The sequence below is a fragment of the Euprymna scolopes genome, chromosome 24 (assembly GCF_053919585.1).
Source record: "Euprymna scolopes isolate OS-2025 chromosome 24, ASM5391958v1, whole genome shotgun sequence".
Lineage (NCBI taxonomy): Eukaryota > Metazoa > Mollusca > Cephalopoda > Sepiida > Sepiolidae > Euprymna > Euprymna scolopes.
In genome coordinates this window covers 17,500,694-17,526,537 of record NC_136505.1, presented here as the reverse complement: position 1 = coordinate 17,526,537, position 25,844 = coordinate 17,500,694, and the positions used below count along the sequence as shown (strand labels likewise).

Below are 25,844 nucleotides of genomic sequence, written 5' to 3'. Positions count from 1 at the left end.
TTCTGTCACTTGTCTTTCTCACTCTAAGCAGTCGAATGTAATAAAGAAACCAATAAAAAAAAATGATTCATATTTGCTTTCTTGTCTGTTTCACATGATGACATATGTTGGACAATTTTGAGAAATTAACTTCCAAACTAACCTATCTTTGGCCAGGTATTTATTTTTTCCTCTTTCTCTCAAATCTATCCATAGTTTTCTTGGCCTTTACAAGCACTCATCCATTATTCCAACGTGACCATATCATCATAGTCTTCTGTTCTGTACATAACATCCTATACTTTTTCACTGAGGTCATCAAATCTCAGTCTGTCTATAAGATCAGCATTACACATTCAGTGTATCATTCTCATATCATTTAACTCCATGCAACGCATGTCTTCAACCCTCAATGTCTTATTTATGAATTCAACGATTACAGACTGATTTTTTTAAATTTCAAAAATGTATTAAAATAAATATTTAGTCGTCTTCTGTAAAGAATATTTAGTCGTCTTCTGTTTGGCAAAATATAAAGAAAGAAACAAAAAATAAACAATAATATCATCCCACCCTCCAACACACCATCCATATGCTTCTAGTACTTTATGACAACAACTTAAACCATCAACTTCAGAATATGTTCAATAACCAAGACTAAAGTTTTTTGGGGTTTTTTTGTTTTTTTTTTTACATAGGCATCCCCACTTATCAAGGCCAAGAGGCCACTCGAGGATAAGGACTAAAGAGTATACAGTAGAAATTGGACAATATAGTCACCGTTAGTAATGGAGATTCGGTAAATTTGTTAACTTATATGGAACAGCTCATCAAAAACGTGTTTACGTTAGACTTGAAGACAACCATATTTTGTCAGCTGGAAAGCAGAAAAACGGAAGACAATTCCATAGTCGCGCAGTTCTAAGAAAGAAGCTTTGTTCATAGAATCCACACTTAGGTTTAAGCACAGATAAAGAGTGAGGGAAACTAGTAATAATGTTTTCTGCTAGACGGGTGTTTCTTGTAAAAATTTGGCGATGGGGGACCATAGAATGGAGCTCAGCTGAGCACCTGCCATGAAAATAACGATAAAGCAGAGACAAACTCGCAACATCTCTTCTGTGAGAAAGAGGTTGCAGAGAAGAGAAAAGGACATCCCTCACAAGGCTATAAAGTTTATTTTGAACTCTATCAGGGCAGGATGTCCTTTCTAGCAACTCCTGCCAAGATGTGGCAACAGTATTCCATCCTTGGACGTACTTGGCTCTTATATAGATAGGGAATTGCATCAGCAGTGAGATATCTACGGGATCAATAGAAGGATCCTACCATTTTTCCAGCGGCCTTGGCAACAGATTTAATGTATGTGTTCCATTTAAGATCAGGAGTAAAGGTCAAGCCCAGAAGCTTATCAAAACATGAGGCCTCCTCAAGATGAAATCCATTCATTTCAAGTGATGCCAGATGGAGATCAGAGTGTTGATGATGTAAAGATAAAAACTTGGTTTTAGATGCATTAAAAGTAACAAGCCACTCCTTTCCCCATTGTACCACTTGCTCAAGATCAGAGGAGAGAGTATCAGACAGAACTTGGTCGTTTACGGTCTTAGATGTGCTACCATAGATAGTAGTGTCATCAGCATAGATGTCTACAAATGATGCAAGGACGTGATTTGGAAGATCATTAATATAGATCAGGAAGAGAGTAGGGCCCAGGATGGACTCCTGAGGGACTCCAGCATTATTACTAAGAGCATCTGATTTCTGCCCATCAACCACAACTCTTATGAACTTATCAGAGAGAAATGATTTAATAATTGAGAAGACATTTCCAGCTATACCATAGCTGGAGATCTTGTGAAGTAAACCTTTATGCCATACTATATCAAAAGCCTTTGATATGTCCAGAGCAATTGTCCTAGAAAGGTTGCCTCCGTCAAGAGATTCGCTAATCCTATGAGATATAACTGTAAGCATATCTGCTGTAGATCTAGCAGAATGGAAACCATATTGAGTGTCACTAAGAAGGTTATTTTTGCTAAGATGGTTGATTACTTCTCTATTTAACAGATTCCAGCAATGTACTCATGACGTACAGGAGACTGGCCTGTACTGTGAGGGAGATGACCGATGACCTGAATTCTTAAATACGGGGCATACTGATGAGATTTTTCAGGGTGACGGGTAGCAATTCTCCTTAAGACAACATTTAAACAATTTTGTAAGGATGGGCGCAAGTTCTGGTTGAAGTCTTTTGAGTACTATAATTGGAATACCGTCAGGGCCGGTTGCTTTACTGGAATCAAGGTTTTTGATTAGCTTGGCAACATCACGTACAGATATTTGTATATCACATAGCATGTTTTCTGATACAGGAGGAAATATTGGAGGTTGGCAGCCTTGGTCGCAAAGGTTAGAATTAGCTGCAAAGTTCTTGGCAAAGAGTTTGGCTTTGATGCTGACGAGATTACCTAAGGTCCATTCATGAGAGTTGGGATAGAGCACACGCTTCGGTTCAGGATTCTGTTTGCTATTTGCACAAAACTGGTGGGAACCAAGCCGCTGCTCAGCTACTTTGGACTTGACAGACTGAGCATACAACTCTCTTGCATTCTTTATTACTTTTTTACAGTGGTTGCTGGCAGTTCTGAAAGCGGCTTTAGTCTCAGTACATCTATTACGTTGGAAGCAATGGAAAAAGTGATTTCTATGCACAATGGCAGCAACACATCCCAGAGAGAACCATGGCTGGCTGTTAGGTCTTTGCTGGAATTTTTTCGAGGGTATGAAACGGTCTATACCTACAATTAACCATTCCGTCAGTTCTGATACTATAGAGGACACATCCTTTTTAAACATGGAACACAGGTAGATCTGATATAAATGTGCGGAAACTATCCCAGTCAGCAATAGAGTATCGATACACTGTACGATGGAGCGGTACATCTGGGGACTTATTACATTTCATTTTTATTTTAACTGATACAACTGAATGGTCGGAAGATCCAAGTGGAGATAGAACAGAAGCTGAACACAGTTCAGGGCAAGTTGTGAGAAAGAGGTCTAGGAGACTTGCATACTGGCCGTCAGAATCAGGAACATGGGTGAGTTCGTGAACAATCTGAGTGAGGTCATAAGCAATCGAGAAATCATGACAGAACCTCCCTTCATCATTGGTCTTGTTTGAGTGAGTTAACCATTCCACATTGTGAATATGGAAGTCTCCACAGACATGAATATTAGCTGAAGGATAAGCAAATAGGACGTGGTCAGTTTTCTCAGCTTTGCTTTTAAAGATAGAAACCCCACTGTTGTGAGGCGATAGAGAGCAAATATAAATGCAGCAGTTTGAGCTAGTGCAACCCGGAAGCACATATAGGGTAAGTTAGGAGCTTCTCGGGAGATGTCCCTACCACATGGAAAGCCATCTTTTATATAGGCACATATTCCATGCCCATGGTGATCTTGGGGGTCAGATTTGGAAGTTAAATTAGAGTATCCTGTAATTACGAACTCATCTAGGGAAATGGTATGTCCAATGCCAGTTTCACTTAGAAATAATATGTCTGGTTTAGTCTCCTGTAATTGGGTTTCAACCTCTGGAAGGTTAGAACGTAGACCCCTGACGTTAGAATTTGGAGATCCGGGTTTAAGCGTGTGTTAAGCTACATTGAGCCTGGTCAGTACCAGATGGGTAACCATTAAGGGAATACCAGGCGCTGTATGTAGGACGTCATCGACACCTCTTTGCAAAGACCACAAAAATATAACATTATCTCCCCTAACTGGGATATACATGCAACTAGTGACCGTTTATGAATTTGATATTCCCTAGACACTTCCTCCTTCAAGGGAATCCTAGGATGAATGTCACTGGATGATGATGTACGTACATTTAAACTTTCCACACATATTTATAAAAATGAGATCGCTCAATCAGCAAAAATGTTGATTAGTGACATTTCCAAAATCAATTTATGTCATCTTGTCAACTTTTAAAAATTTTAAATAAATGCATTTCAAAAAGTGATATTTACAGATTTAAAGAATATTTAATTGGCAATTATTTTCTACGGGAAGAAGATAAAAAATAATATCTATATATCACCTCCCACGTGTATTTTTATATTTGCAAAAATATATGCATATATTATATGGGTTTTTATGGTAATCTGGAAAATAACTCTTTATAACCTGGTTGAATCAATTCATTCAGTTGTAAATAAATGAATATAACAACATAAATAAAAGTGGGAATTGATTCAAATACACCTTGTACGTATTAGTTCAGTATCTGAGGAGATACGAGATACTTCCAGATTACCACTGTCCATTGCATACATTCAGTATGCTGCCATCTGTTTCAGATAGTGAAAAATTCTTAAAATAATAGTATCATTACCCTTTAAATTAACTAAAATGAACAATAAATGTCAGGGGTGTGATTTCCGTTATAGAGGCATTGTTTTGATTTGAATAAAATACCTATCAGGTACGCTTGAAAACGAAATCATAACGCAATATTACAAAAATAAACAAATATTTTACTTATTTGAAATTTATAATTTAAATATATTTCGGAGTAAAACTCTATCCTCAGTATTTTGTGCATTTTTTTTTTTCTTCTTTCTTTGTCATGTCATAAAGTTGGAGGAAAAAAAAATCAGTGAGGAAAGATCCACATGTTTCTCTAAGCAGTTCTATTTTTTTTTTTTTACACGGTGGTCACCACTTATCAAGGCCCGGAAGCCACTCAGGGATGAGGGTTATTGCAAGTACAGTATGTTAGTGTGGAGATTTGATGAAGTGTTTACTAAAGGAGACAGTTCATTAGGAATTTGTTAACATTGGACTTGAACACATCCAAGTTGTAGTCAGATGGGAAGCAGGCAGACGGAACAGAGTTCCACAGGCGTGCAGTTCTAAGAAAGAAGCTTTGTTCATGGAATCCACGTTTTGATTTAGGCACAGATAAAGAGTGGGGGAAATTTTTCACAGTGGATTCAGCTAGACGGGTGTTTTTCATGAAAGATTGGCGAGGGGGGACCAGAGATTGGAGTTCAGACGAGCACCTGCCATGGAAATAACGATAAAACAAGGATAGGCTCGCAACGTCTCTTCTGTGGGAGAGAGATTGCAGGGTAGAGAAAAGAGCATCCCCCACTAAGCCACAAAGTCTATTTTGTACTCTGTCAAGGCAGGATAGGCTGTTTTTAGCAGCTCCTGCCCAGATATGGCAGCAGTATTCCATCCTTGGACGTACTTGGCTTCTATTTTGAAATGTTGGAACAGTGCAGTGGATATGTGAGATTGAACGTCAGGTGTGCAGTTCTATCATAGAAGCGTTAATTTGAATAAAATATGTATCAAGTGTTCCAACATGTTTGCAACATGGCAAGAAAGAAAAAAAATGTACAAAATACTGAGGATGGAGTGTGACTCCAAAATATATTCAAATTATAAATTTCAAACAAGTAAAATATTTTTTTTCTTTTTGTAATATTGCGTTGTGATTTGGCTTTCAAATGCACCTGATGCATATTTTATTCAAATTAAATCAACACTTCTACAATGGAACTCACACTTATGATGTTAATCTCGCGGAGCCAATGCCCCGTTCCCGACATTTCAAAATACAACCGCTGGGAGATAATATGCGGATCTTTACTAACTGATTTTTCTTTCCAACTTTACAAGAAAAAATTTTTAAAAATGTAAAAAATACAGGGATGGAGTTAGGCTCTGAAATATTTAAATTATAAATTTTAAACAAATAAAATATTTGCTTATTTTCAAAATATACGTTGTGATTTGGTTTTCAAGTGTACCCGATACATATTTTATTTTAACAATAAATATTTTTTAATCATCTACATCATAATTCAGGTCATAAAGGGTCAAAATATAATTGTATAAGTAAATATTTAGAGATTTTTTTTTTAAAGAATCAGAATCAATAATTGTATTGGAATCACTAATCTACTTACCGCAACTGTCATGGGTGTGTTTTGCTTTTTCACATTGTAGTTGTGTTGATCGACATTTAGCATAATTACAGCATAGGCCAACGTAAACGCAGCATCAGCATTAATGAATGGCTCACCATTGGTTTTCTAAAACAAAGTAAAACAAATATAATAAGAACGTTATGAGATTGCATCTTGGGCAAGGGAGATCAGAAAATTGGTAATAATATTAATCATAATTGGTGTTTTTCATCTTTAAAATTATACACAGCGTTCAAAGTTCATTTTAAAGGCTATTATAAATGAAACCACCATGCATTTTGGGTTGGATAGAGTATCATTCACTAGTGACTATGCACCAGTCTTTGAGTGAATCAAGTTAAGAAAAAGGTCGTGAGAACAGCAGTACACAACTTTTTTTTTTTGTGTTTGTGTGTGTGTGTATATATCATATAAAAATCACTGTGTGTGTGTATGTGCACCAGAGGGAGTTCCTTTCTTATATGTTCTGAAATGGCTGAACCGATCTTTTGCAAATTTCACACAAAGGTAATTTGTATGTCTAGCAGTGTTCTTAGCTATGTTTTATACAGAAATTCACCCAATAAGTATTGAAAATTGAAAAAAATCCAATCCTAAAAATGTTTTTTTTTTCTTATAGATAAAAAAGAATTTTTACAGAGGAATATTTTAGGTTGCACAGGCAAGGCAGATAAAATCTCAAATATCTTCTTAGAAAAAAACCCAGATTTGTTGACATCTGGAGACATAGCTCAGTGGTAGAGCATTTGAATACAGATCAAATGATCTCGTGTTCAAGCCCGGGTGTACCTCACCATTTTTTTTTTTATTAATGAGTTCAATTTATGATAAATCATTTTATCGTTTGCATATTTTAAAACTAAACATTAATCAGAAGTGAGTTTCCAGGGTATTCATCATCAAGCCGAAATATCAGCCGACGTGATATTGTAAACAATCACAGACGGAATTTGATGAACTACATTATCATTACGATTTATTTTATTTTTTGATATTTTTGTGCAAAATTAATGAAATATTTTGTTAGATATTTTATGTATGAAAAAAATTTTTTAATGGATACATACATGCCAGTGCTCAGCAAACATTTCTATAATATATGAAATGACAGGAGCTTCTCCAGGTAAACGGAATGTTTCCAAATAAAGTCGCAAGGCCTCATCAACACGGGTATCGTTGAAATTAAACGATCTATAGAAAAAAAAAAAAGGGTATAAAGATTTTGAACTGATAAAATTAATTTCAAAGTTACATTTCCAACAAAAAATGCTAATATATATATACTGATGGGGGAAAAAAAAGAAAAAAAAAAGAAAAAAAAAGAATTTAAATAAAATACAAGGCCATCTATTAGGTTCACAAGGAGGTCGTTGCAGAATTTTAAATTTTGATTTCAAATGATGTATTTTCAAATAAGTTTTCATTATAATACCTTTACTTTACATATTATTATTATTATTATTCAACAACGTTTTCTATTATTAATCATCATTTTCCAGGATTCTGGCAATTCTTTTATTCCATCTTCCAGAACATTCTTATAAAAGGAAATGTCTTCAGTTCCTCTGATCAAACTATGTTTTTAAACTACTGTGCATTAAGATTACACAATTCTGTTATAAAACTGCAAGTTGAAATGAAACTTTTGCATTTCGCCTTGCTGACACATTTCTGTAAATGTTATTCATCAATCCAAAAGATTTTACTCATTGTAAATCATCATTGGTGTATGATTACTATTTCCTGTTAATGTCAGTCGGTTAAATATTTTCATACAGACACATACATACATACATACATACATACATACATACATACATACATTTATTTATTCATATAGATATATAAAAACTTCCGATAACATGAATTCTATGCATCTTGGTTGGACGCATCCTTACAAGGATGAAACGCAGAAAATTTTATAATATTTAGTTACGATATATATATTCATAATTTATGTGTGTGTGTGGAAGCAAGGGAATAATAGATATAATACAAAAATATACTTATGGCAAGAAAGCTACACAGACATTTGTGTTTCATTGCCAGGGGAGATGATCAGACTCATTTCTCTACTAATGTATTAAACATTGCCAAAGTATATACTCAAAATATATAATTTATACATTAAACCAGTGTAAACCAGGAGTCAAAAATGACAAGGACAAAAAAAATTGTTTCACCAATGTTCAGATTCATATATAAAAAGTTTTTTTTTTGTTTTTTTACATTTTTCAGTTCAAAACGTTTTTCTTTTTCACTTCTGTTGAGAGATTATTTTATAAGATGCAAACACTGATGAAGCATTTTTGTTTGTTTTTTTTTCATTTTTTATGGAAGATGCACACGAGTGAGAATAGATAGCAGCAACAGATATGTGATTGTTGTTAAGTGGTTAATAATACAGACTGACAACATGGGTGTGCCGAGTTCAAATTCAGTTTGTTACGCAGAAACACTTAGAGATGTTGGCAACCTTCATATGGCTCTTCCCATAAATATCAGACATCTTACTAGAAAGATATCAAGGAAACAAATACCAACGATAATTTGATCCATACGAAATGAACGATGCTCAACAAGAACAGTAATATTGTGAACCCTCGTGGCCCCAATCACCAACCCGCCAACCCCAGATATTGTGTGCTGTGGGATTTCTATTTCGTCTTCCTATCTTATAGCTGTATTGTCATCTTTTATATACTGGCGGTGTCTGTAGCACACACACGGATCCACAAGTAGAAAAATAAAATAAAACAACATAGGAATAAAAGGACAACACAGATTCAAATGCTTCACAAATATATTAGTACGACTCTGGGTGTGTGTTTCTACATGCTATGGTTCACATCTACGTCCTGTCGAGGCTGGGTTCATCTGCTGTTGTAAGTTCATCTTCCCATCTGCTTCAAGTCACAATCTGTTTTCAACCATGTCCAAACTTCGACTGGTCAAGCGTCTGATTAAACTCCCGTCGGTCGATCATTGCCAGAAACCACTTCCCCAATTCATCAATCGGACACCGTCATAAAAATCTCATCAATTAAACATCCTGTTGTAAAAAATTATTGATTGTCACAAAACAACAGATTATAAAAACCGCTCCCTCACAGTCATAAAACTAAAAATTCCTCAACTCCATTATTCAGTCCTTTTGCTATCATCATAATTCCATGTCGTTTCTTTTGTCTACCTTACTATCTTATGTCTACTAAAAAACCCTATCACCATTTCTTTTGTTACTTATCCTTTGTTTTTTATTTTCATACTTCTTAGCAGTTAACGGCCATAGTATCATAATATAAATGATTGAAATGGATTCAGTAAACAAAAAATTGTAAGGACATACTTAACAAATGCTTCAAATATTTTTGCATTTTTTTTGTTGCTGATATATTCTCCAATTTGGCGTTTCTCTAATTTCGGATTTTCTTTCAAGAAAGTAACCACTTCTCCAGGATCAAGAGGGGTGCTGAGTAGATTCTGATCTTGTAGGAACTGAATTCCTTTAGAAGGTTTTACATTGAACTGTTCTGTTCCACTCTGATACATCTGTTGGAAAAAAGAAAAAAAAAAGTTTTGTTTAGTAAAATAAAAGAATTGAATGCATTTAGAAAATATGAATACATAAAAACTCAAGTGAACACTTTCATATTCTTAAAATCAAGTTAAATTTCTGTATTAATTCTAATTATCAAACAATATCTCATCTATTTTTATTATTATTATTATTACTGAATTATATATTTAAGAGAATATTTATTGAAATCAACAAAATAAATGGAAAATTAATTGAAAATGTAGTTTGCTTGAAGCATTGTGGGTAGTGTGTAAGGAGTCGTGTTTAAAGGCTATGTCAATGTGGTTCATAGGAAACACTATGGACACGAGTTTACATATAAAAGAATGATGACAATATTAGAAGGAATTTTCAATAATTTTCAATTATATTACGTTTATTTACCAACATAATGTGTCGCACAAGATGATAGGTGTTGAGGTCCCTAATTTTCGAGAGTAGTATCTCTTCTTAAGGGGAAGGGGATAAAAAACTTGTACAACTGTTTGGTGAGGCTTTTCCCCTAAAAGCGGCACGTCTATATCAAAAAATGTTTTTATGCGACGAATGAAAAAAATTCGAACATTATCAATGTTTATAAGCACACGTTAATATTTGAAAATGACTGCTTGCAACAAATTACATTGAAATATTTGAAGATATTAAAAGATTTTGATGGATTCGGCATAACATGAAGAGTTGATATGAAAACAGATAACCAAATTTTAGCAGTTTTGATGTGCATATGTTTTAAGTAGATCAACTTTATGAAGAAGATAAGATTTAAAATTAAATTACTTAAGGATGAAAAAAGTGGCATTTTTTAATTGATAGAAAAAAAAAAAAAAAAAAAAAATGGTGCTGATGTACATTAGTGATCTTTTAAGCCAACGCATTTCAGGTGAAAACATTACGTATTTATGTGTCCTGTCAAAATTCATATAAATTCTAAAAATTATGAAAAATGATCCAGCAGATAAGTTACAAGTAAAAATATAATGTATCGAATTACTGAGTTTTATTCTAAGTTTTCACATGGAAGAGTTGTGCAACCAATTCAGTATAACACACTGGCTTATCTACCTTTTTTTTTTCTTGGGAGTTACCACTTATCAAGGCCCAAAGGTCACTCGAAGATAAGGGTTAATAAATGTAAGGTGGAAGTGTACTAATCATTAATGGTGTAAATTGGACAGAATTTGATTATTTATGGGGGAGGGCTCAACAAGAACTTGTTTACATTGGATTTGAAAGCTATTATGCTGTATTCAACCAGGAAGCAAGAAAGCAGAATAGTGTTCCACAGGTGGGCAGTTCTGAAAAAGAAGCTTTGTTCATGGAATCTGTGTTTAAATTTAGGCACAGATATAAGTGGGGGAAATCATTTATAGTGGTTGTAGCTAGACGAGCGTTTTATGAAACTTTGGCAAAGGGGAACCATAAATTGGAGTTCAATCGAGCACTTGCCATGAATATAGTGATAGAGCAGAGACAGCCTCACAACGTCTCTTCTGTGGGAAAGAAGTTGCAGGGAAGAGAAAAGAGTATTACCTACTAGGTTTTAAAGCTGGTTTTGAAATATATCATGGCTGGATAGGGTGCGCCGAGCAGCTCCTATCCAGATATAGCAACAGTACTCCATTTTCGGACATACCTGGCTCTTATACAGATAGTGGGCTGCATCGATTGAGTGTTATTTTAAAACATGCTTTTAAAGAATGTAATTGAGGATGTTTTTATTAAAAATACATCTAGCATATATTCTACTGAATCATTTTTCATAATTTTGGAATTTATACTAATTTCGACATAGCACGTAAATACGTAATGTTTTCACCTGAAATGCATTGACTAATCTACACAAGCACAAAAAAAAAAAAAAAAAAAATGGTCCTTGTACAGTTTAATCAAGACATTAAAAATGAAAATATTGAAAAAAAGGTTATATTGTACATATCCGTTTTGAACTGAAGATCTCCGAAAAAATTTTCACTTAATTTGATTGAGTATTTTTTTCTTTTACAGCGGAAAAACACGTTTTTATGACAGCACGTTGAAGGCAGACATCTTTGAATTTTTGAATTTTTTGTTTGGATTTTTAGAAACGTCAGGGGGAGATAACTTAATTTAAAGCGCCAACACTCCTTCCCCATCTTCATTACTAGTTTTTCTTCCTAAAAATCGAATCTTTTGCTCGGTATCATAACAAATTGTCTTTTCGCTGTAAAAAAAAATAAAAAAAAAAAATAAAAAAACAGAACAAAAACTACTTGATGAAATTAAGTGAATTTTTTTTTTTCAGAGAACTTCATTCCATAACGGATACGTACAATTTAAACATTTTTCGATATTTTCATTTTTTAATGTCTTGATTAAACTGTACAAGTACCAAAAAAAATATATATGCATAAAGAATAAATCTGAAGTCTTACTTTCTTTTTATGTTTCAGTACAGCCAGCTCCTCTGCAGTGGGAACTTTCTCTGTGATTTTCATTCTGTTTGGCCGAATTTGTGGTCCTTTGCGGGTCTCTTTACTCGGTTTACGTGGCCACGTTGGATCTGCATTTTAAAATAAAATAGAAATTCGGAATATTATTTACAAAAAAAAAAGTCACAAAATATAAACTGACATCACGTCAAACAAACATCTGTTTATCATGAATAACGCTTCAAAGACATGGGTACTAGAAAGATTAAGAGTTAACTAGAGCAGGGTTTCACAAAGTGGGCACGATGAGGGAGGGGGAGAGGTTCCGAAAGCTTTTTCTTAAAGAGGACCAAATGCTTTATATAGAAATATTAAATGGCTGCAGGCATTTAATTATTGATTTTTTTTTACTGGAAAGCGATATGATACTTAACTTTTATTGGAATATGATATATGTGGTTGGTTCCTTTGCCTTAAGCTATAAAACAAGGAACCCCAAAATCATTAGTTAGTGTTAAAATTTGAAATGAATGTTTTTCATATTTATTTTAGAAATTATCTTGTTAGTGCTCCGTGCAAAACCTTTGCTCTACTCAGGGACTCCATGGTGTCCTAAAGTTTAGGAAACCCTGAACTAGAGAACAAGCGAATTGTCCACCTTATATAGAGCTTGTAATTTTTAACTTGGAGATTGACAGTTCAAATCAGCTTCATTGCATCTCAGATTTTAATATTTATAAGTACATTACACATTTTACAGTTTGAGATTTACGTATGGCATTTTTTACTGATTACTTCATGGTGTCAAATGTTGACCTCAAAGATTTTGCAAGAGAATTTAGGCTTACTTTCTTGTTAAAAAATTTCATTTGAGATTTGCTTCAAAATTTGCAAAATGCATACATCACAAGAAAATGAGAAAAATGGTCAAGACTTGTTTTATATATAACTGTTTTTAGGCATATGTGAAAAATGTAAAGAATTACTATTTTTTTAACTATCACATAACCTGCATTTGTATTACTTCAGACCACTGTTCTCATCTTGAGTGTTATTTTCACATTTCAATTGATGTAACCTCTGACCTTCTTCAGATCTATTTTGCCAAACTCAGTCATCTTTCTGCTGAACTCTGGTTGGTTCCATTTGAAATTCCATGCAGATTCCCAAGTTCAACAGAAAGATTTCTGAATTTGACAAGATACACATATAGTCCTTTTTTGCTGACTCATAAAATTTGATTTTATTAGTTTAAAAAAAAAAAAAAAAAAAAAACTTGGTCAATTGATGTGAATTTTTGGAATATGACATCTTCGTTCTATGATGGATAAAGATTGTTTTGTTTTTCCTCTTCATGTATTTCGTTCAAATTATTTAACCTTTTCATGTATTTCATTACAATTATTTAACCTTTTCATGTATTTCATTACAATTATTTAACCTTTTCATGTATTTCATTCAAATTATTTAACCTTTTCATGTATTTCATTCAAATTATTTAACCTTTTCATGTATTTCATTCAAATTATTTAACCTTTTCATGTATTTCATTCAAATTATTTAACCTTTTCATGTATTTCATTCAAATTATTCAACCTTTTCATGTATTTCATTCAAATTATTTAACCTTTTCATGTATTTCATTCAAATTATTTAACCTTTTCATGTATTTCATTCAAATTATTTAACCTTTTCATGTATTTCATTCAAATTATTTAACCTTTTCATGTATTTCATTCAAATTATTTAACCTCTTCATGTATTTCATTCAAATTATTTAACCTTTTCATGTATTTCATTCAAATTATTTAATATTTTTATCTACTTAGTCTAAAGTTTTTTAAATTCTGTTATTAAATAAAATCATATGAAAAAATAATTTTCTAACATCTTATTTTTCCCTCAGTAACAGCCTTTTCTGATAACAATCATCTCGTCACGAATTCAGTGCAAATCTGGCACAAAACCAGGCTATAATGTTGCAAACAAACTTATCACTTATTCACACCTATATTCACACATATATTCATTATTACAATAGAAAAATGCAAGCCATAAAAGTAATATGGTTAAGCTTAAAACATGGAAAAGTAAAGGACTAGTTGTTAAAACTGGAAAAAAAAATAAAAGACAAGATATTCTAGTAAAAAATATAAAAAATTTATAACTTAAAATATTGCAGCATTAAGAATTGATTATATAATGTTATAAATTGAATAAATATATATATATATATATATATATATACTTTTCATGCTCGCAATTTTCTATTGTAAGCCATGATTTTTCCAGGCTTCCAGTAAATTCACTTGTTCGTTGTTTAATTTCAATCTTAATTTTTGCCCCCATAAACTTCAGCACTAGTCTTCTTTCAATAAAATCCGCCAATTATCTCCCTTTCATGCATTCATTCTCTCCGTTTCACTTGTTACTTCTATTTTTGCGAGAGCGATAAATTGGTAGCGACAGTAGTCACTGAAGCAACGCAGTTGCTATGGAAACCAGTCATAAAAAAGTCGCTCACCTCCTTACATTTTTTTTTACGATTTTGAACACCAGTAAATTCATCATAACTTTTGTTTTACTGAACGAAAATTGGAATTTTTTTTTTCACAATATCGCTGAGAAGGTGATCTATAAACTGTAATAATTGTTTGAAATTTGGTCAAAAAATGAGTGAGTGGTGAAGCTTTAAAGCAGTTCTAAATGACTAAAACTGCCACTTAACCATATATTCACAAACACTACCGTGTTAGAATGATTCAGATGCAAAAGAAAATGCCAAAAAGTTGCAGCTACCTGTTGGGATATCTTTTGAGTGTAGCATCCTTTGACCAACTTCATAACCGGAGGTCGGGGGCTGATCAACAACAACAGGGGATGAGATTGCATCAGGTATTGGTGTTTGTGCCTCTGCATCAGTGGGTATATCACATTTTGCTGAATCAAGAATTTTCATGAAAAAACAATAACAATATAAAATAACTGAAATATTCGACAAAAAATATGGTTAAAAGATGAGATAGGCGATGAAAATTATTTTAGTATTTTTTTTTTTATACCTAGAAATAAATACCCTCAATTAATAAAAAAACATCATGGCCTGCATAAATAGAAGGCTGTTTCACTAAAGTCATGTGATCTGCTGACATCACAGAATAAAGTAGAGTGGCCATGGTTAGGAGATAGACAATTATTATAAGGAGAGTGATTTTTTTTGTTTGAATTCACAAAGTTATGGAAATCAGAGTTCATACAGATTTTCAATATCCATTTTCAAGGACTTCTCCAGACAAAATTCAAGTTTTCAAAACAAAATTTGGGGTTTGTTTTACAATTCACAGCGATTCGAAAAAGTGGTAAAAAATTAAATATGCAACAAATGTTACCATAGCCAATAAAAGTTACTTTGCAACCTACCTGCATCATTTTTTGGCATTTTGAAATAGTTTTAAATGCTTTTTATTTCATTTCAAAAATTAAATCTATTTAGTTTTTAATTTCTAATCAAAATGGCTGCCATCTTATCAGTTTTTTGGGGTTTTTTTTAAGCCCAGCTGACCTTTTTAAATTATTAATTTTTTTTTTTTTTTTAGAGGGAGGGGGGGGGCGTGTCACTATTGGAGAGTCCCATCAGCACAAGAAAGTATTTTATTTTTAGGGAGGGGGAAGGGTAATTTTATTTATAGCTGCCACCATTACTCCTCCCTCTTGTGCCTCCTCCACACTCCATCCAAATAAAAAAAGTTAAATTATAAATGAGAATAAAAATAGGGGGAGATTTGAATCTATCATAAAATCATCTCCAGTAAAGTTTCGTGACAAATGGACGTAACTCTTGTATCCACAATACTATGCAATTTCAGAACAATGTATTTCAATTTAATTTTCAATATTTAAAAAATATTTAAATGATATTTTTATTAATACTTAAATAATTTAATAGTATTTATTTCAATTTTATTTTTAATATTTCGACACAAATTTTTACTGGACATAAAGAATACAATTTTCAGGACCTTTTCAGGAAATTTTCAAGACATTTACAATATTTTCAAGGATTTTTCAAAGTAATAAAAATAAGGCCTTTTCAAAGCCAAAGTCCAAATTTAAGAACTTTTCAAGTCTGTACGAATCCTGGGAAATATTGATGACTGAAAAATTATTTACCTGATCAAGTTGTCATTTTACATGGTGGTTAGGGTCATCAAAGGGCATCAGGTCCATGCAGCAAATTTGGAAAAATCGAAAATTTAAATTCCATCAAAATTGTGAACTATATTTAACTTTTCAAGGTAATGATGAATGATCATAAACTTCATTGGCTGCAATATGGGCCAAGCAGCAAGTCTCTAATGAACAAAACTGAATTTTTCTTGACTTTTCACCTAGATATCCCAAACTTAATCATTTTCAATTTAGACTATGACCAATATTTTAAACACGTTTAGTGATAATTGCTTAACAATGTGGATGCTAGGCTGTCCACAAATAACCAAATAAGCATACTTACAAACTCAACTGAAAGCATAACCTCTTTCGCAAAATTTGGGATCTAGTTAGTCAAGAAATTCAAGACAATTGCTTTCTTTTAAATTGACTGTCAAATTTATTGTATTTAAATCTAGTAAATCTAGCTATTTATCATGACAAATAACACCCGACCTGAGAGCCCATCTTTCAGACACAACATTCACGGGTAACATGAATTGGAACAAATACATTGAGTACATTGCCAAAGTTGCTGCAAAGAAGGTGGGCTCCCTCTTCCATGCTAGAAAATTATTCACACCAGAGAGCATCCTATATCTTTACAAAGCTACAATTAACCCACATCTGAGAACGTCTCTCACTTTGAAACAGGATTCCAAAGAGGCTCAAATCTAATAGGTCCCGCACTATAGGACAAGCTCCAACCTCTGTGCCTGTTTTACAAGTGCTTTAATGGATTGTGTTCTGATGAACTCATTGCACTTGTGCCCCCTCAACATACATAATCCTGATTAACCTAACAAGCAGCAAAATCCCACCCCTTCATCAGGTCTTCTACTCTAATAGTTGCTTCCTTTGGATTGCTACACTTTGGAATTCGCAGACTATATACTGACATGCACAAGTTTAAATGTAATGTGAACAGGTATCTCACTGCTCAGTTTCCCACAGTTCCCTGCTAGACAATCCCAAATAGTAGCCCTTTACGTTCACAGTGGCAATATGCCTTGTTAGGAAGTAAGAAAAAAAAATTTTTTAAAAACTTGTTTCATTATAAAGTACATTTGACCTAGAAAGAACTTAGACATAAACAGCTTTAAAGAAATTTAGATGGCATCTAGGGAGAGAGAGAGAGAGAGAAAAAGAAACTTCAAGCAGATATGAGAGATGAAAAGGTAGTTTGATAGAAGGAAGTAACAAACAATTCCCCTCACCTGTGTCGGTTGAATTATTTTGCTGTAAGGAAGAGTCTGAAATTTCACCGTTTATGGCAGAAGTGGGGTTGGTAGTAGATGCAGCAGCGGCTGCTGCCGCTGCTGCTGCTTTGGTGGATGACAAGATACGACTATGGCAATGCTGTTCAATGGTGTCGACTACAGTCAAAAGAGCATCCAATGAAAGGAGATGTGTTGTGAAGAGTCCAGAAACAGGGAAAGCATTCTGGAATGAAAAATAAAAATGAAAGAAATGTTTAATTTTATAAAAGAATTGTTTATGGAATCAGACCCTCCTCTCTATCACCTCAGAAGAATATGTTTCTTAAGTACGGTCACATTCTGTTTTTATGATGATATTTGCATTCTTTTTTAAATATAAAGGTTTTTTATACATGGAAAACGCTGACAAATTAAAAATAAATATAAAAAATAAAAAATGTTTGTAATTGTTAATCTCCTTTTCGGCCAACTTCTCTCTTGCTAATGGCTGCCCTCCTGTTTCGCAAATAGCGATAAACTTATTTTTTACAAAAAACACAATAGTAGTTGACCTACACAATGAATTATCATAATTTTGGGATATATTACTTTTTTTGATATGACAATAAGCTAAATAATATTTTTGCTTAAAACGACATATTTATAAATTTGATTTGTCGACTATAGCTTAATAAGCACCAAACTGCCTTTGTTCATTTTTTTAGCATTCACTGAGTGTTGAATTTGTATTCAAAAGGGAAACTTTGACTTTTGAATAAAAAGAAAAATGATTGTTTGTTTATACATTGATGTTTCTGATAGTTTTTTGATTTTGTTTTTAGCAGATTCAATATAATTGGATGCAATGAAACTTATTCATCAAATTTAACCTTTTATAACATGGTTGAACGAATTCATTCAGTTGTAAATAAATGAATATAACTGCATAAATAAAGTGGGAATAGATTCAAACACGCCTTGTACATATTAGTTCAGTATCTGGGTAGATGCCAGACAGTTCCAAATTCAACAGTCCATTGCTTACATTCAGTATGCTGTCATCTGTCTCAGAGAGTGGAGGATTTCGTTTGTTGTCAAACATTTTTTTTTAATCACTATGGATAATAATCAAGGTAAGTTTATGAAATGCGAAAATTCTCAGTGATAGTTCAACTATTGAACTTCATAATGAAAGAACATTAAAGTGAAAAAGTTTTCAAATCATATCCTTTAAACTAACTAAAATTAACAATAAATATTTTTTAATCATCTACATCATAATTCAAGTCATAAAGGGTTAAGAACACAATCATTATAAAGATGTCAAACTTTAAATTAAAACAAATCACAGAAGAATATTTTTATTATACAAATATGTGATTTATTCCAAAGATTAATTTTTGGCATTAATAATTTTATTACAATTTCAGGCATATGGCCCCTGCAGCTCACACATATATGGTGTAATCTCAAAGTCCAATTTTCAAACTCAGGTTGTATTCAGCAATAATCTATTGAATGCTGTCTTCCAAGTGGTATTGTGTCTGGTTTATCAGCGTAGACATGAGAATTTACATAGCCCTAAAGAAAATAATCTAACTGGGTTAACTTGTACAAATGAGGTGGTCAATTGACAGGTTCATTTTGAGAAAATTTGATCAACAAATATTTCTCCCAGTAAATTGATCGTATCATGCGCTCTGTTCAGCTGAAACCACATGTCTACAACAATTATGTCATCCAGTTATGGCATGAAGAAGTTTGTAATTATTTTTTATGTATCACTCACCATTGATCATTATGTTCTGGCCGTAATCATCCTTAAAGACATATGGACCAATGATTCCACCAGCCCATAAAGCACACCAAATAGTGACTTTTTCTGGATGTGTGTTTCAACCATAATTTGCGGATTATTATTGCTCCAACTTTGGCAATTCTGCTTATTGATATTTAACCAAAAGTATGCTTCATCACCAAAGAAAATTTTGAAAGAAAATTGTGGATCAATGGCAAGGTTTCCTTCGGGCTATTCGCCAAATCTATGGTGTGAACAATAACCATTTGCCTTTAATTCCTGCACATCTGATTTTCCTTTATATCATAAGTTGCTTAAAACGTGATTAGTTAAAGTTCAGAATAAAATCACGCTTTCTCTTAACGGTTAATTTAAAAAAAAAAAAAATCTTCTGAACGCTATTAAATGTTAAATTCTTCACTAGTTTGCAGTTTGGAGACGGAAGAAGCGTTGTTGTGATAAGTGATTTTCTCTACTAATTCGCACTTTTTATTTTTAGATTCCAATATTAATAACTACATTTTATTTCAGTATTTAATTTATGTATTTCTGTTGTATAAATGCTAGCTTTTTTTTTTTTTTTTTTTTCCCGTCCATAAATGTTTATCTACCAAGTTGATCTTAAATATTGTATAATCAATTCATTATATTATCATTTTCAGTCCCCCACCCCTAATTTCTGGCTCCCATCTTATCTCGCAATTACTTATAACGTCACCAACTAACTTCGGAAGAACCCCCCCCCCATCTGATTTTCCTTTATATCATAAGTTGCTTAAAACGTGATTAGTTAAAGTTCAGAATAAAATCACGCTTTCTCTTAACGGTTAATTTAAAAAAAAAAAAAAAATCTTCTGAACGCTATTAAATGTTAAATTCTTCACTAGTTTGCAGTTTGGAGACGGAAGAAGCGTTGTTGTGATAAGTGATTTTCTCTACTAATTCGCACTTTTTATTTTTAGATTCCAATATTAATAACTACATTTTATTTCAGTATTTAATTTATGTATTTCTGTTGTATTAAATGCTAGCTTTTTTTTTCTCGTCCATAAATGTTTATCTACCGAGTTGATTGCAAAAATAGATTACCTTATTGTACTCATTTTTAGTTCGTGAGAGGGGAATCTATCACCATACTTTCCCTTAAACATGTCAGTTGGACTTTTATTAAGTACAATACTTAATAGTTTTTTTGTTTTGTTTTTTTTTTTAATGGAGAGTAGAAAACGCATTGTGGATGCGTTATCGGCAGCTCCTGTTACTCTCGCTTCTTCTTATTTGTCCCTCAGTCCTCATTTTTTAAATGAGTGATTTTTCTGACAAAGGGAGAAGAAAAAGCTGTTTTCTAGGTTGGCAGTATTATTGCGCGAACAGTTGGCAGAAATTTTCTGTTTCTATGTCTATCCTTGTAGCCATGTCACTAGTAAGGGTGCTGGAGGTAAACGTTTTGTCTGGGCTGACGTTATCCGCCTGATAGTCAGGGACCCGAACCTTGGATTAACCACTAAGGAGGCTGTCCTATCAGCAGGTGCAAAGTACTGGGGCTGCTGTATTGCCATTTGGTGAATGGAATCTGGACCATGCAGTAGCTTCTGGTGGGGCCTCTCAATGCCATACTAGTGGGTAATTGTTACGGCTTTACCTTATCATGTGCTACAAAAAAAAAAAAAAAAAATTCTTCGTTTCTTTTTCTCTCTTAGTTTCCCCTCTCTGTCCTGCTCTAAGTAAATCTGACGACCTAGTCCACAAATTCCAAAATTTCATCATGACAAGTTTCAAGAAAAAATACACGATTAAACCCGGTTCTCCAACTTCCAACATAGACCCCTACTACCATGTCTCCTTCTCCAACATCAGGGGTCTTCGTTCTAACCTTCCAGAGGTTGAAACCCAATTACAGGAGACTAAACCAGACCTTTTATTTTTAAGTGAAACTGGCATTGGACAGGCTATTTCCCTAGATGAGTTTGCAATTACAGGATACTCTAACTTAACTTCTAAATCTGACCCCCAAGATCGCCATGGGCATGGAATATGTGCCTATATTAAAGATAGCTTTCCATGTGGGAGGGACATCTCCAGGGAAGATCCTAACTTACCCTATATGTGCTTCCGGGTTGCTTTAGCTCACACTACTGCATTTATATTTACTCTCTATCGCCCCCACAACAGCGGAGTTACTATCTTTCAAAGCATATCTGAGAAAATTGACCAAGTCCTTTCTACTTATCCTTCAGCTAACATTCACGTATGTGGAGACTTCAATGTTCACAATGTCGAATGGTTGACCCACTCAAACAAGACTGATGATGAGGGGAGGTTCTGTCATGATTTCTCCATTGCCTATGACCTCACTCAGATTGTTCAGGAACCTACCCGTGTGCCCGATAATGACGGCCAGTATGCGAGCCTACTAGACCTTTTTCTCACAACTTGCCCTGAACTATGTTCAGTTTATGTTCTGTCGCCTCTTGGATCTTCCGACCACTCTGTTGTATCAATTAAGATAAAAATGAAATGTAATAAGTCCCCAGACATACCTCTCCATCGTACAGTATATCGATACACTAAGGCTGACTGGGATAGCTTCCGTACATTTATATCTGATCTACCTCTGCATTCCATGTTTAAAAAGGATGTGTCCTCTATAGTATTAGACCTAACTGAATGGTTAATTGTAGGTATTGACCATTTCATACCCTCTAAAAAGTTTCAGCAAAAACCTAACAGCCAGCCATGGTTCTCTCCAGAATGTGCTGCTGCCATTGCGCACAGAAATCACTTTTTCCACTGCTTCAAACGTAATAGATGTATGGAAACTAAAGCCGTTTTCAGGACTGCCAGTAACCATTGTAAGAAAGTAATAAGGAACGCAAGAGAGTTGTATGCTCAATCTGTTAAGTCCAAAGTAGCTGAGCAGCGGCTTGGTTCCCACCAGTTTTGGCAAATAGCAAACAGAATCCTGAACAGAAGCGTGTGCTCCATCCCAACTATTATCAATGGACCTGAGGTAATCTCGTCAGCATCAGACAAAGCCAAACTCTTTGTCAAGAACTTTGCAGCTAATTCTACCCTTTGCGACCAAGACCGCCAACCCCCAATATTTCCTCCTGTATCAGAAAACACGCTATGTGATATAAGTATATCTGTACGTGATGTTGCCAAGCTAATCAAAAACCTTGATTCGAGTAAAGCAACTGGCCCTGATGGTATTCCAATTATAGTACTCAAAAAACTTCAACCTGAACTAGCGCCCATACTTACAAAACTGTTTAAACGTGGTCTTAAGGAGAATAGTTTCCCATCTCCCTGGAAAATCTCATCAGTATGCCCTGTATTTAAGAATTCAGGTGATCGCTCATCCCCCTCTCAGTACAGGCCAATAAGTCTCCTGTGCGTCATGAGTAAGTTGCTAGAATCTGTGTTAAATACAGAAGTAATCAAACATCTCAACAAAAATAACCTTCTTAGTGACACTCAATATGGTTTCCGTTCTGCTAGATCTACAGCAGATGTCCTTACAGTTATATCGCATAGGATTAGCAAATCTCTCGACGGTGGCAATCTTTCTAGGGCAATTGCTCTTGACATATCTAAAGCCTTTGATAGGGTATGGCATAAAGGTTTACTTCATAAGATCACTAGCTATGGTATAGCTGGAAAAGTCTTCTCAATTATTAAATCATTTCTTTCTGATAGGTTCATAAGAGTAGTAGTTGAGGGGCAAAAATCAGAAGCTCACAGTATTAATGCCGGTGTCCCTCAGGGATCCATCCTGGGCCCAACTCTTTTCCTGATCTACATTAATGATCTTCCAAATCATATCCTTACATCATTTGTAGACATTTATGCTGACGACACTACCATTTATGGTACCACATCTAAGACAGTAAACGACCAAGTTCTCTCCAATTCTCTCTCTTCTGATCTTGAGCACGTAGTACAATGGGGAAAGGAGTGGCTGGTTACTTTTAATCCATCTAAAACCAAGCTTCTCTCTTTACATCATCAACATTCTAATCCACATTTGTCATCAATTGAAATGAATGGCTCTTGTCTTCAGGAGGCCTCAAGTTTTGACAAGCTTCTGGGCTTGACCATTACTCCTGATCTTAAATGGAACACATATATCAAATCTGTTGCCAAGGCCGCTGGAAAAATGGTGGGATCTTTCTATCGATCCAGTAGATATCTCACTGCTGATGCTATTCTCTATCTATATAAGAGCCAGGTACGTCCAAGGATGGAATACTGTTGCCACATCTGGGCAGGAGCTGCTAGAAAGGACTTGTCCTGCCTTGATAGAGTTCAAAATAGACTTCGTAGCCTCGTAGGAGATGTCCTTTTCTCCTCCTTGCAACCTCTATCTCACAGAAGAGATGTTGCGAGTTTGTCTCTGATGTATCGTTATTTTCATGGAAAGTGTTCAACTGAGCTTCAATCTATGGTCCCCCCTCGCCAAACTTTCACAAGAAACACTCGTCTAGCTGTAAACACTATCAATAATTTCCCCCACTCTTTATCTGTGCCTAAACCTAAACGTAGATTCCATGAACAAAGCTTTTTTATTAGAACTGCACGCCTGTGGAATTGTCTTCCGTTTTCCTGCTTTCCGGCTGACTACAATATGGTTGTGTTCAAGTCTAAAGTAAATAAGTTCTTGATGAGCCGTTCCATATAAGTTATTAAATTTACCAAATTTTCATTACTAATGATTACTATATTGACCAATTTCTACTGTACACTCTTTAACCCTTATCCTTGAGTGGCCTCTGGGCCTTGATAATGTGGTGATGCCTTTGTAAAAAAAAAAAAAAAAAAAAAGTTGAATCTTGTAAGTGTGCAAACCAAAGTCTTTATGCAAGATTTTCCATAAAGTCAAAAGGCAGAAGTTTAATTATTGAGCACGTTAACAAATCAACACATCTGCAGTATCGACACTACTTGGTACAGCAGCAATCGCTCATATACACACAGGAAAGAAAGAAAAACCTACTGAGAGAAGTTTAAATATAAAGATATTACACACTTTTTAAGCACTTTGTTTTTGTTTTTTATGGGTCCGAACAACACTGGATAACTCTGCTGTTATTTAGATAAAAAAAAATAAATAAATGAACAATACATTTGAAGAAGACCAGAATATGGTAGAAATACAAAGATCTACGTTGATAAGGATAATTGTCGTAATGGCTAATTGAAGTGAACCTCAAACCACCCAAGTAAAGCCTACCTAGTGTATAGTTTTAGAAAGGTAGCAGGCCTTGTTTTTTTGCTTGAAAAAAGTTTTTTTAAAAATTTTAAAGTGACTAGTGTAAATCTGCACATGTATCTGCTTACCACATTAGAAAAGTTAGACAAAAGGTCAGTTTATAATAAGGAATTCAGAGAGAGATTATATATATATATATATATATATATACATATATATATATATATATATATGAGAGAGAGAGAAAAAAATCTATTATATAAAAGTCACTTTGCAGTGAACTAACATTTCCGGGAAAATTATTTAAGTAAAGAAAAGAAGAAAGAGGGAAAAGATAGCATATGATTAATAGGACTATGACAACAGCATATTCTTTTCATTGTTTTGACTCTCGAGTGTGTATCCGTTGATATTTTATCTGCTTTCACATAGAGTGATGTGGTTCTCAGTTGATTAACTGTGTCTGTGTCGAATATATACTTGAGAGTCAAAACAATGAATATTCTGTTGTTATAGCCCTAATGATTATTAGAAGGAAAAATAAAGAGAGAAAATAGAGAAAAATCATTACAGTAGATATAGTGATCGCAGTGAGAGGGGGAGAGCAAATAATGACTAAATAAAAACAAAGGTTTTTAAATGATCAAAAAGTCCCCTTGTTACTGCTGGAGGAATCCACATCATCTTAGGACACAAGCGCTCAGACTTGTAACGAGAAACTTGACTCAATTTCGTCCAGACAAAAAACTTAGTAGAAAAATAAAAATCATTAAATTGAAAACAGACTCTTACCACCCGACACATACTCCTTAAATCAGAAAGAAATATAACTACCATTTAGCTTTGTATGGAGAATATATATATATGATGATGAGAATAATGAAAATAGAATTCTGACAAAATAGAGAGATAAAAACGGAACAAACCAAGTTGTGTGTTCATCAACGTTTCATCTTTATTGTGAGACTTCCTCTGGATGAAGAAAAGTAAGAAAACACCAGTACAAATATTTGAAAATACATTGGTGTTTGTTCCTTTTTTTTCTCTCTCTCTCTCTCTCTATATATATATATATATATATATATATATAGAGAGGAATATTTAACCATATAACTATTTTTATAAGAAAACAATTATCAATGACTTGTTAATCATTTGTTTTTTTTGCCTTTTTCATGTTTTGAAAGTGATTCAATTTTTCACATCAACAAACCAAACCTCTTCAGCGACATATGTTTTCAGACAAATAGTGACCTTTTGTAAAAGAAGAATCCAGTGACCAGACGACCAACCTTAGAGAGATGCTGGAAAGTGAAAATACTGTTTCAATCCCCTCGAAAACTTGATGTGAGAATTGTTTTGCCACATAGACTTTGAATGTTTTTCGTGCACCTCAAATGCTAAATCTTACAATATATGCATGGTTCCAATGTCCAGTAAATGCCTGAATA

The 25,844-nt window shown here is 33.8% G+C and overlaps 1 protein-coding gene across 2 annotated transcripts in view; it reads right to left on the bottom strand.

The window, feature by feature from the left end:
- The window catches only part of LOC145246613 (Golgi-specific brefeldin A-resistance guanine nucleotide exchange factor 1-like), a 188,925-nt gene that overhangs the window by 54,449 nt on the left and 108,632 nt on the right, over nt 1–25,844 (bottom strand). For both annotated transcript variants that reach the window (XM_080108280.1, XM_080108279.1), the window contains 6 exons: nt 17,402–17,627; nt 14,775–14,915; nt 11,979–12,106; nt 9,337–9,539; nt 7,055–7,178; nt 5,967–6,092 (listed from right to left, as the gene is read on the bottom strand). In XM_080108280.1, the coding sequence (XP_079964406.1) occupies nt 5,967–6,092; nt 7,055–7,178; nt 9,337–9,539; nt 11,979–12,106; nt 14,775–14,915; nt 17,402–17,627 (948 nt within the window). The remainder of the gene's footprint in view (nt 1–5,966; nt 6,093–7,054; nt 7,179–9,336; nt 9,540–11,978; nt 12,107–14,774; nt 14,916–17,401; nt 17,628–25,844) is intronic.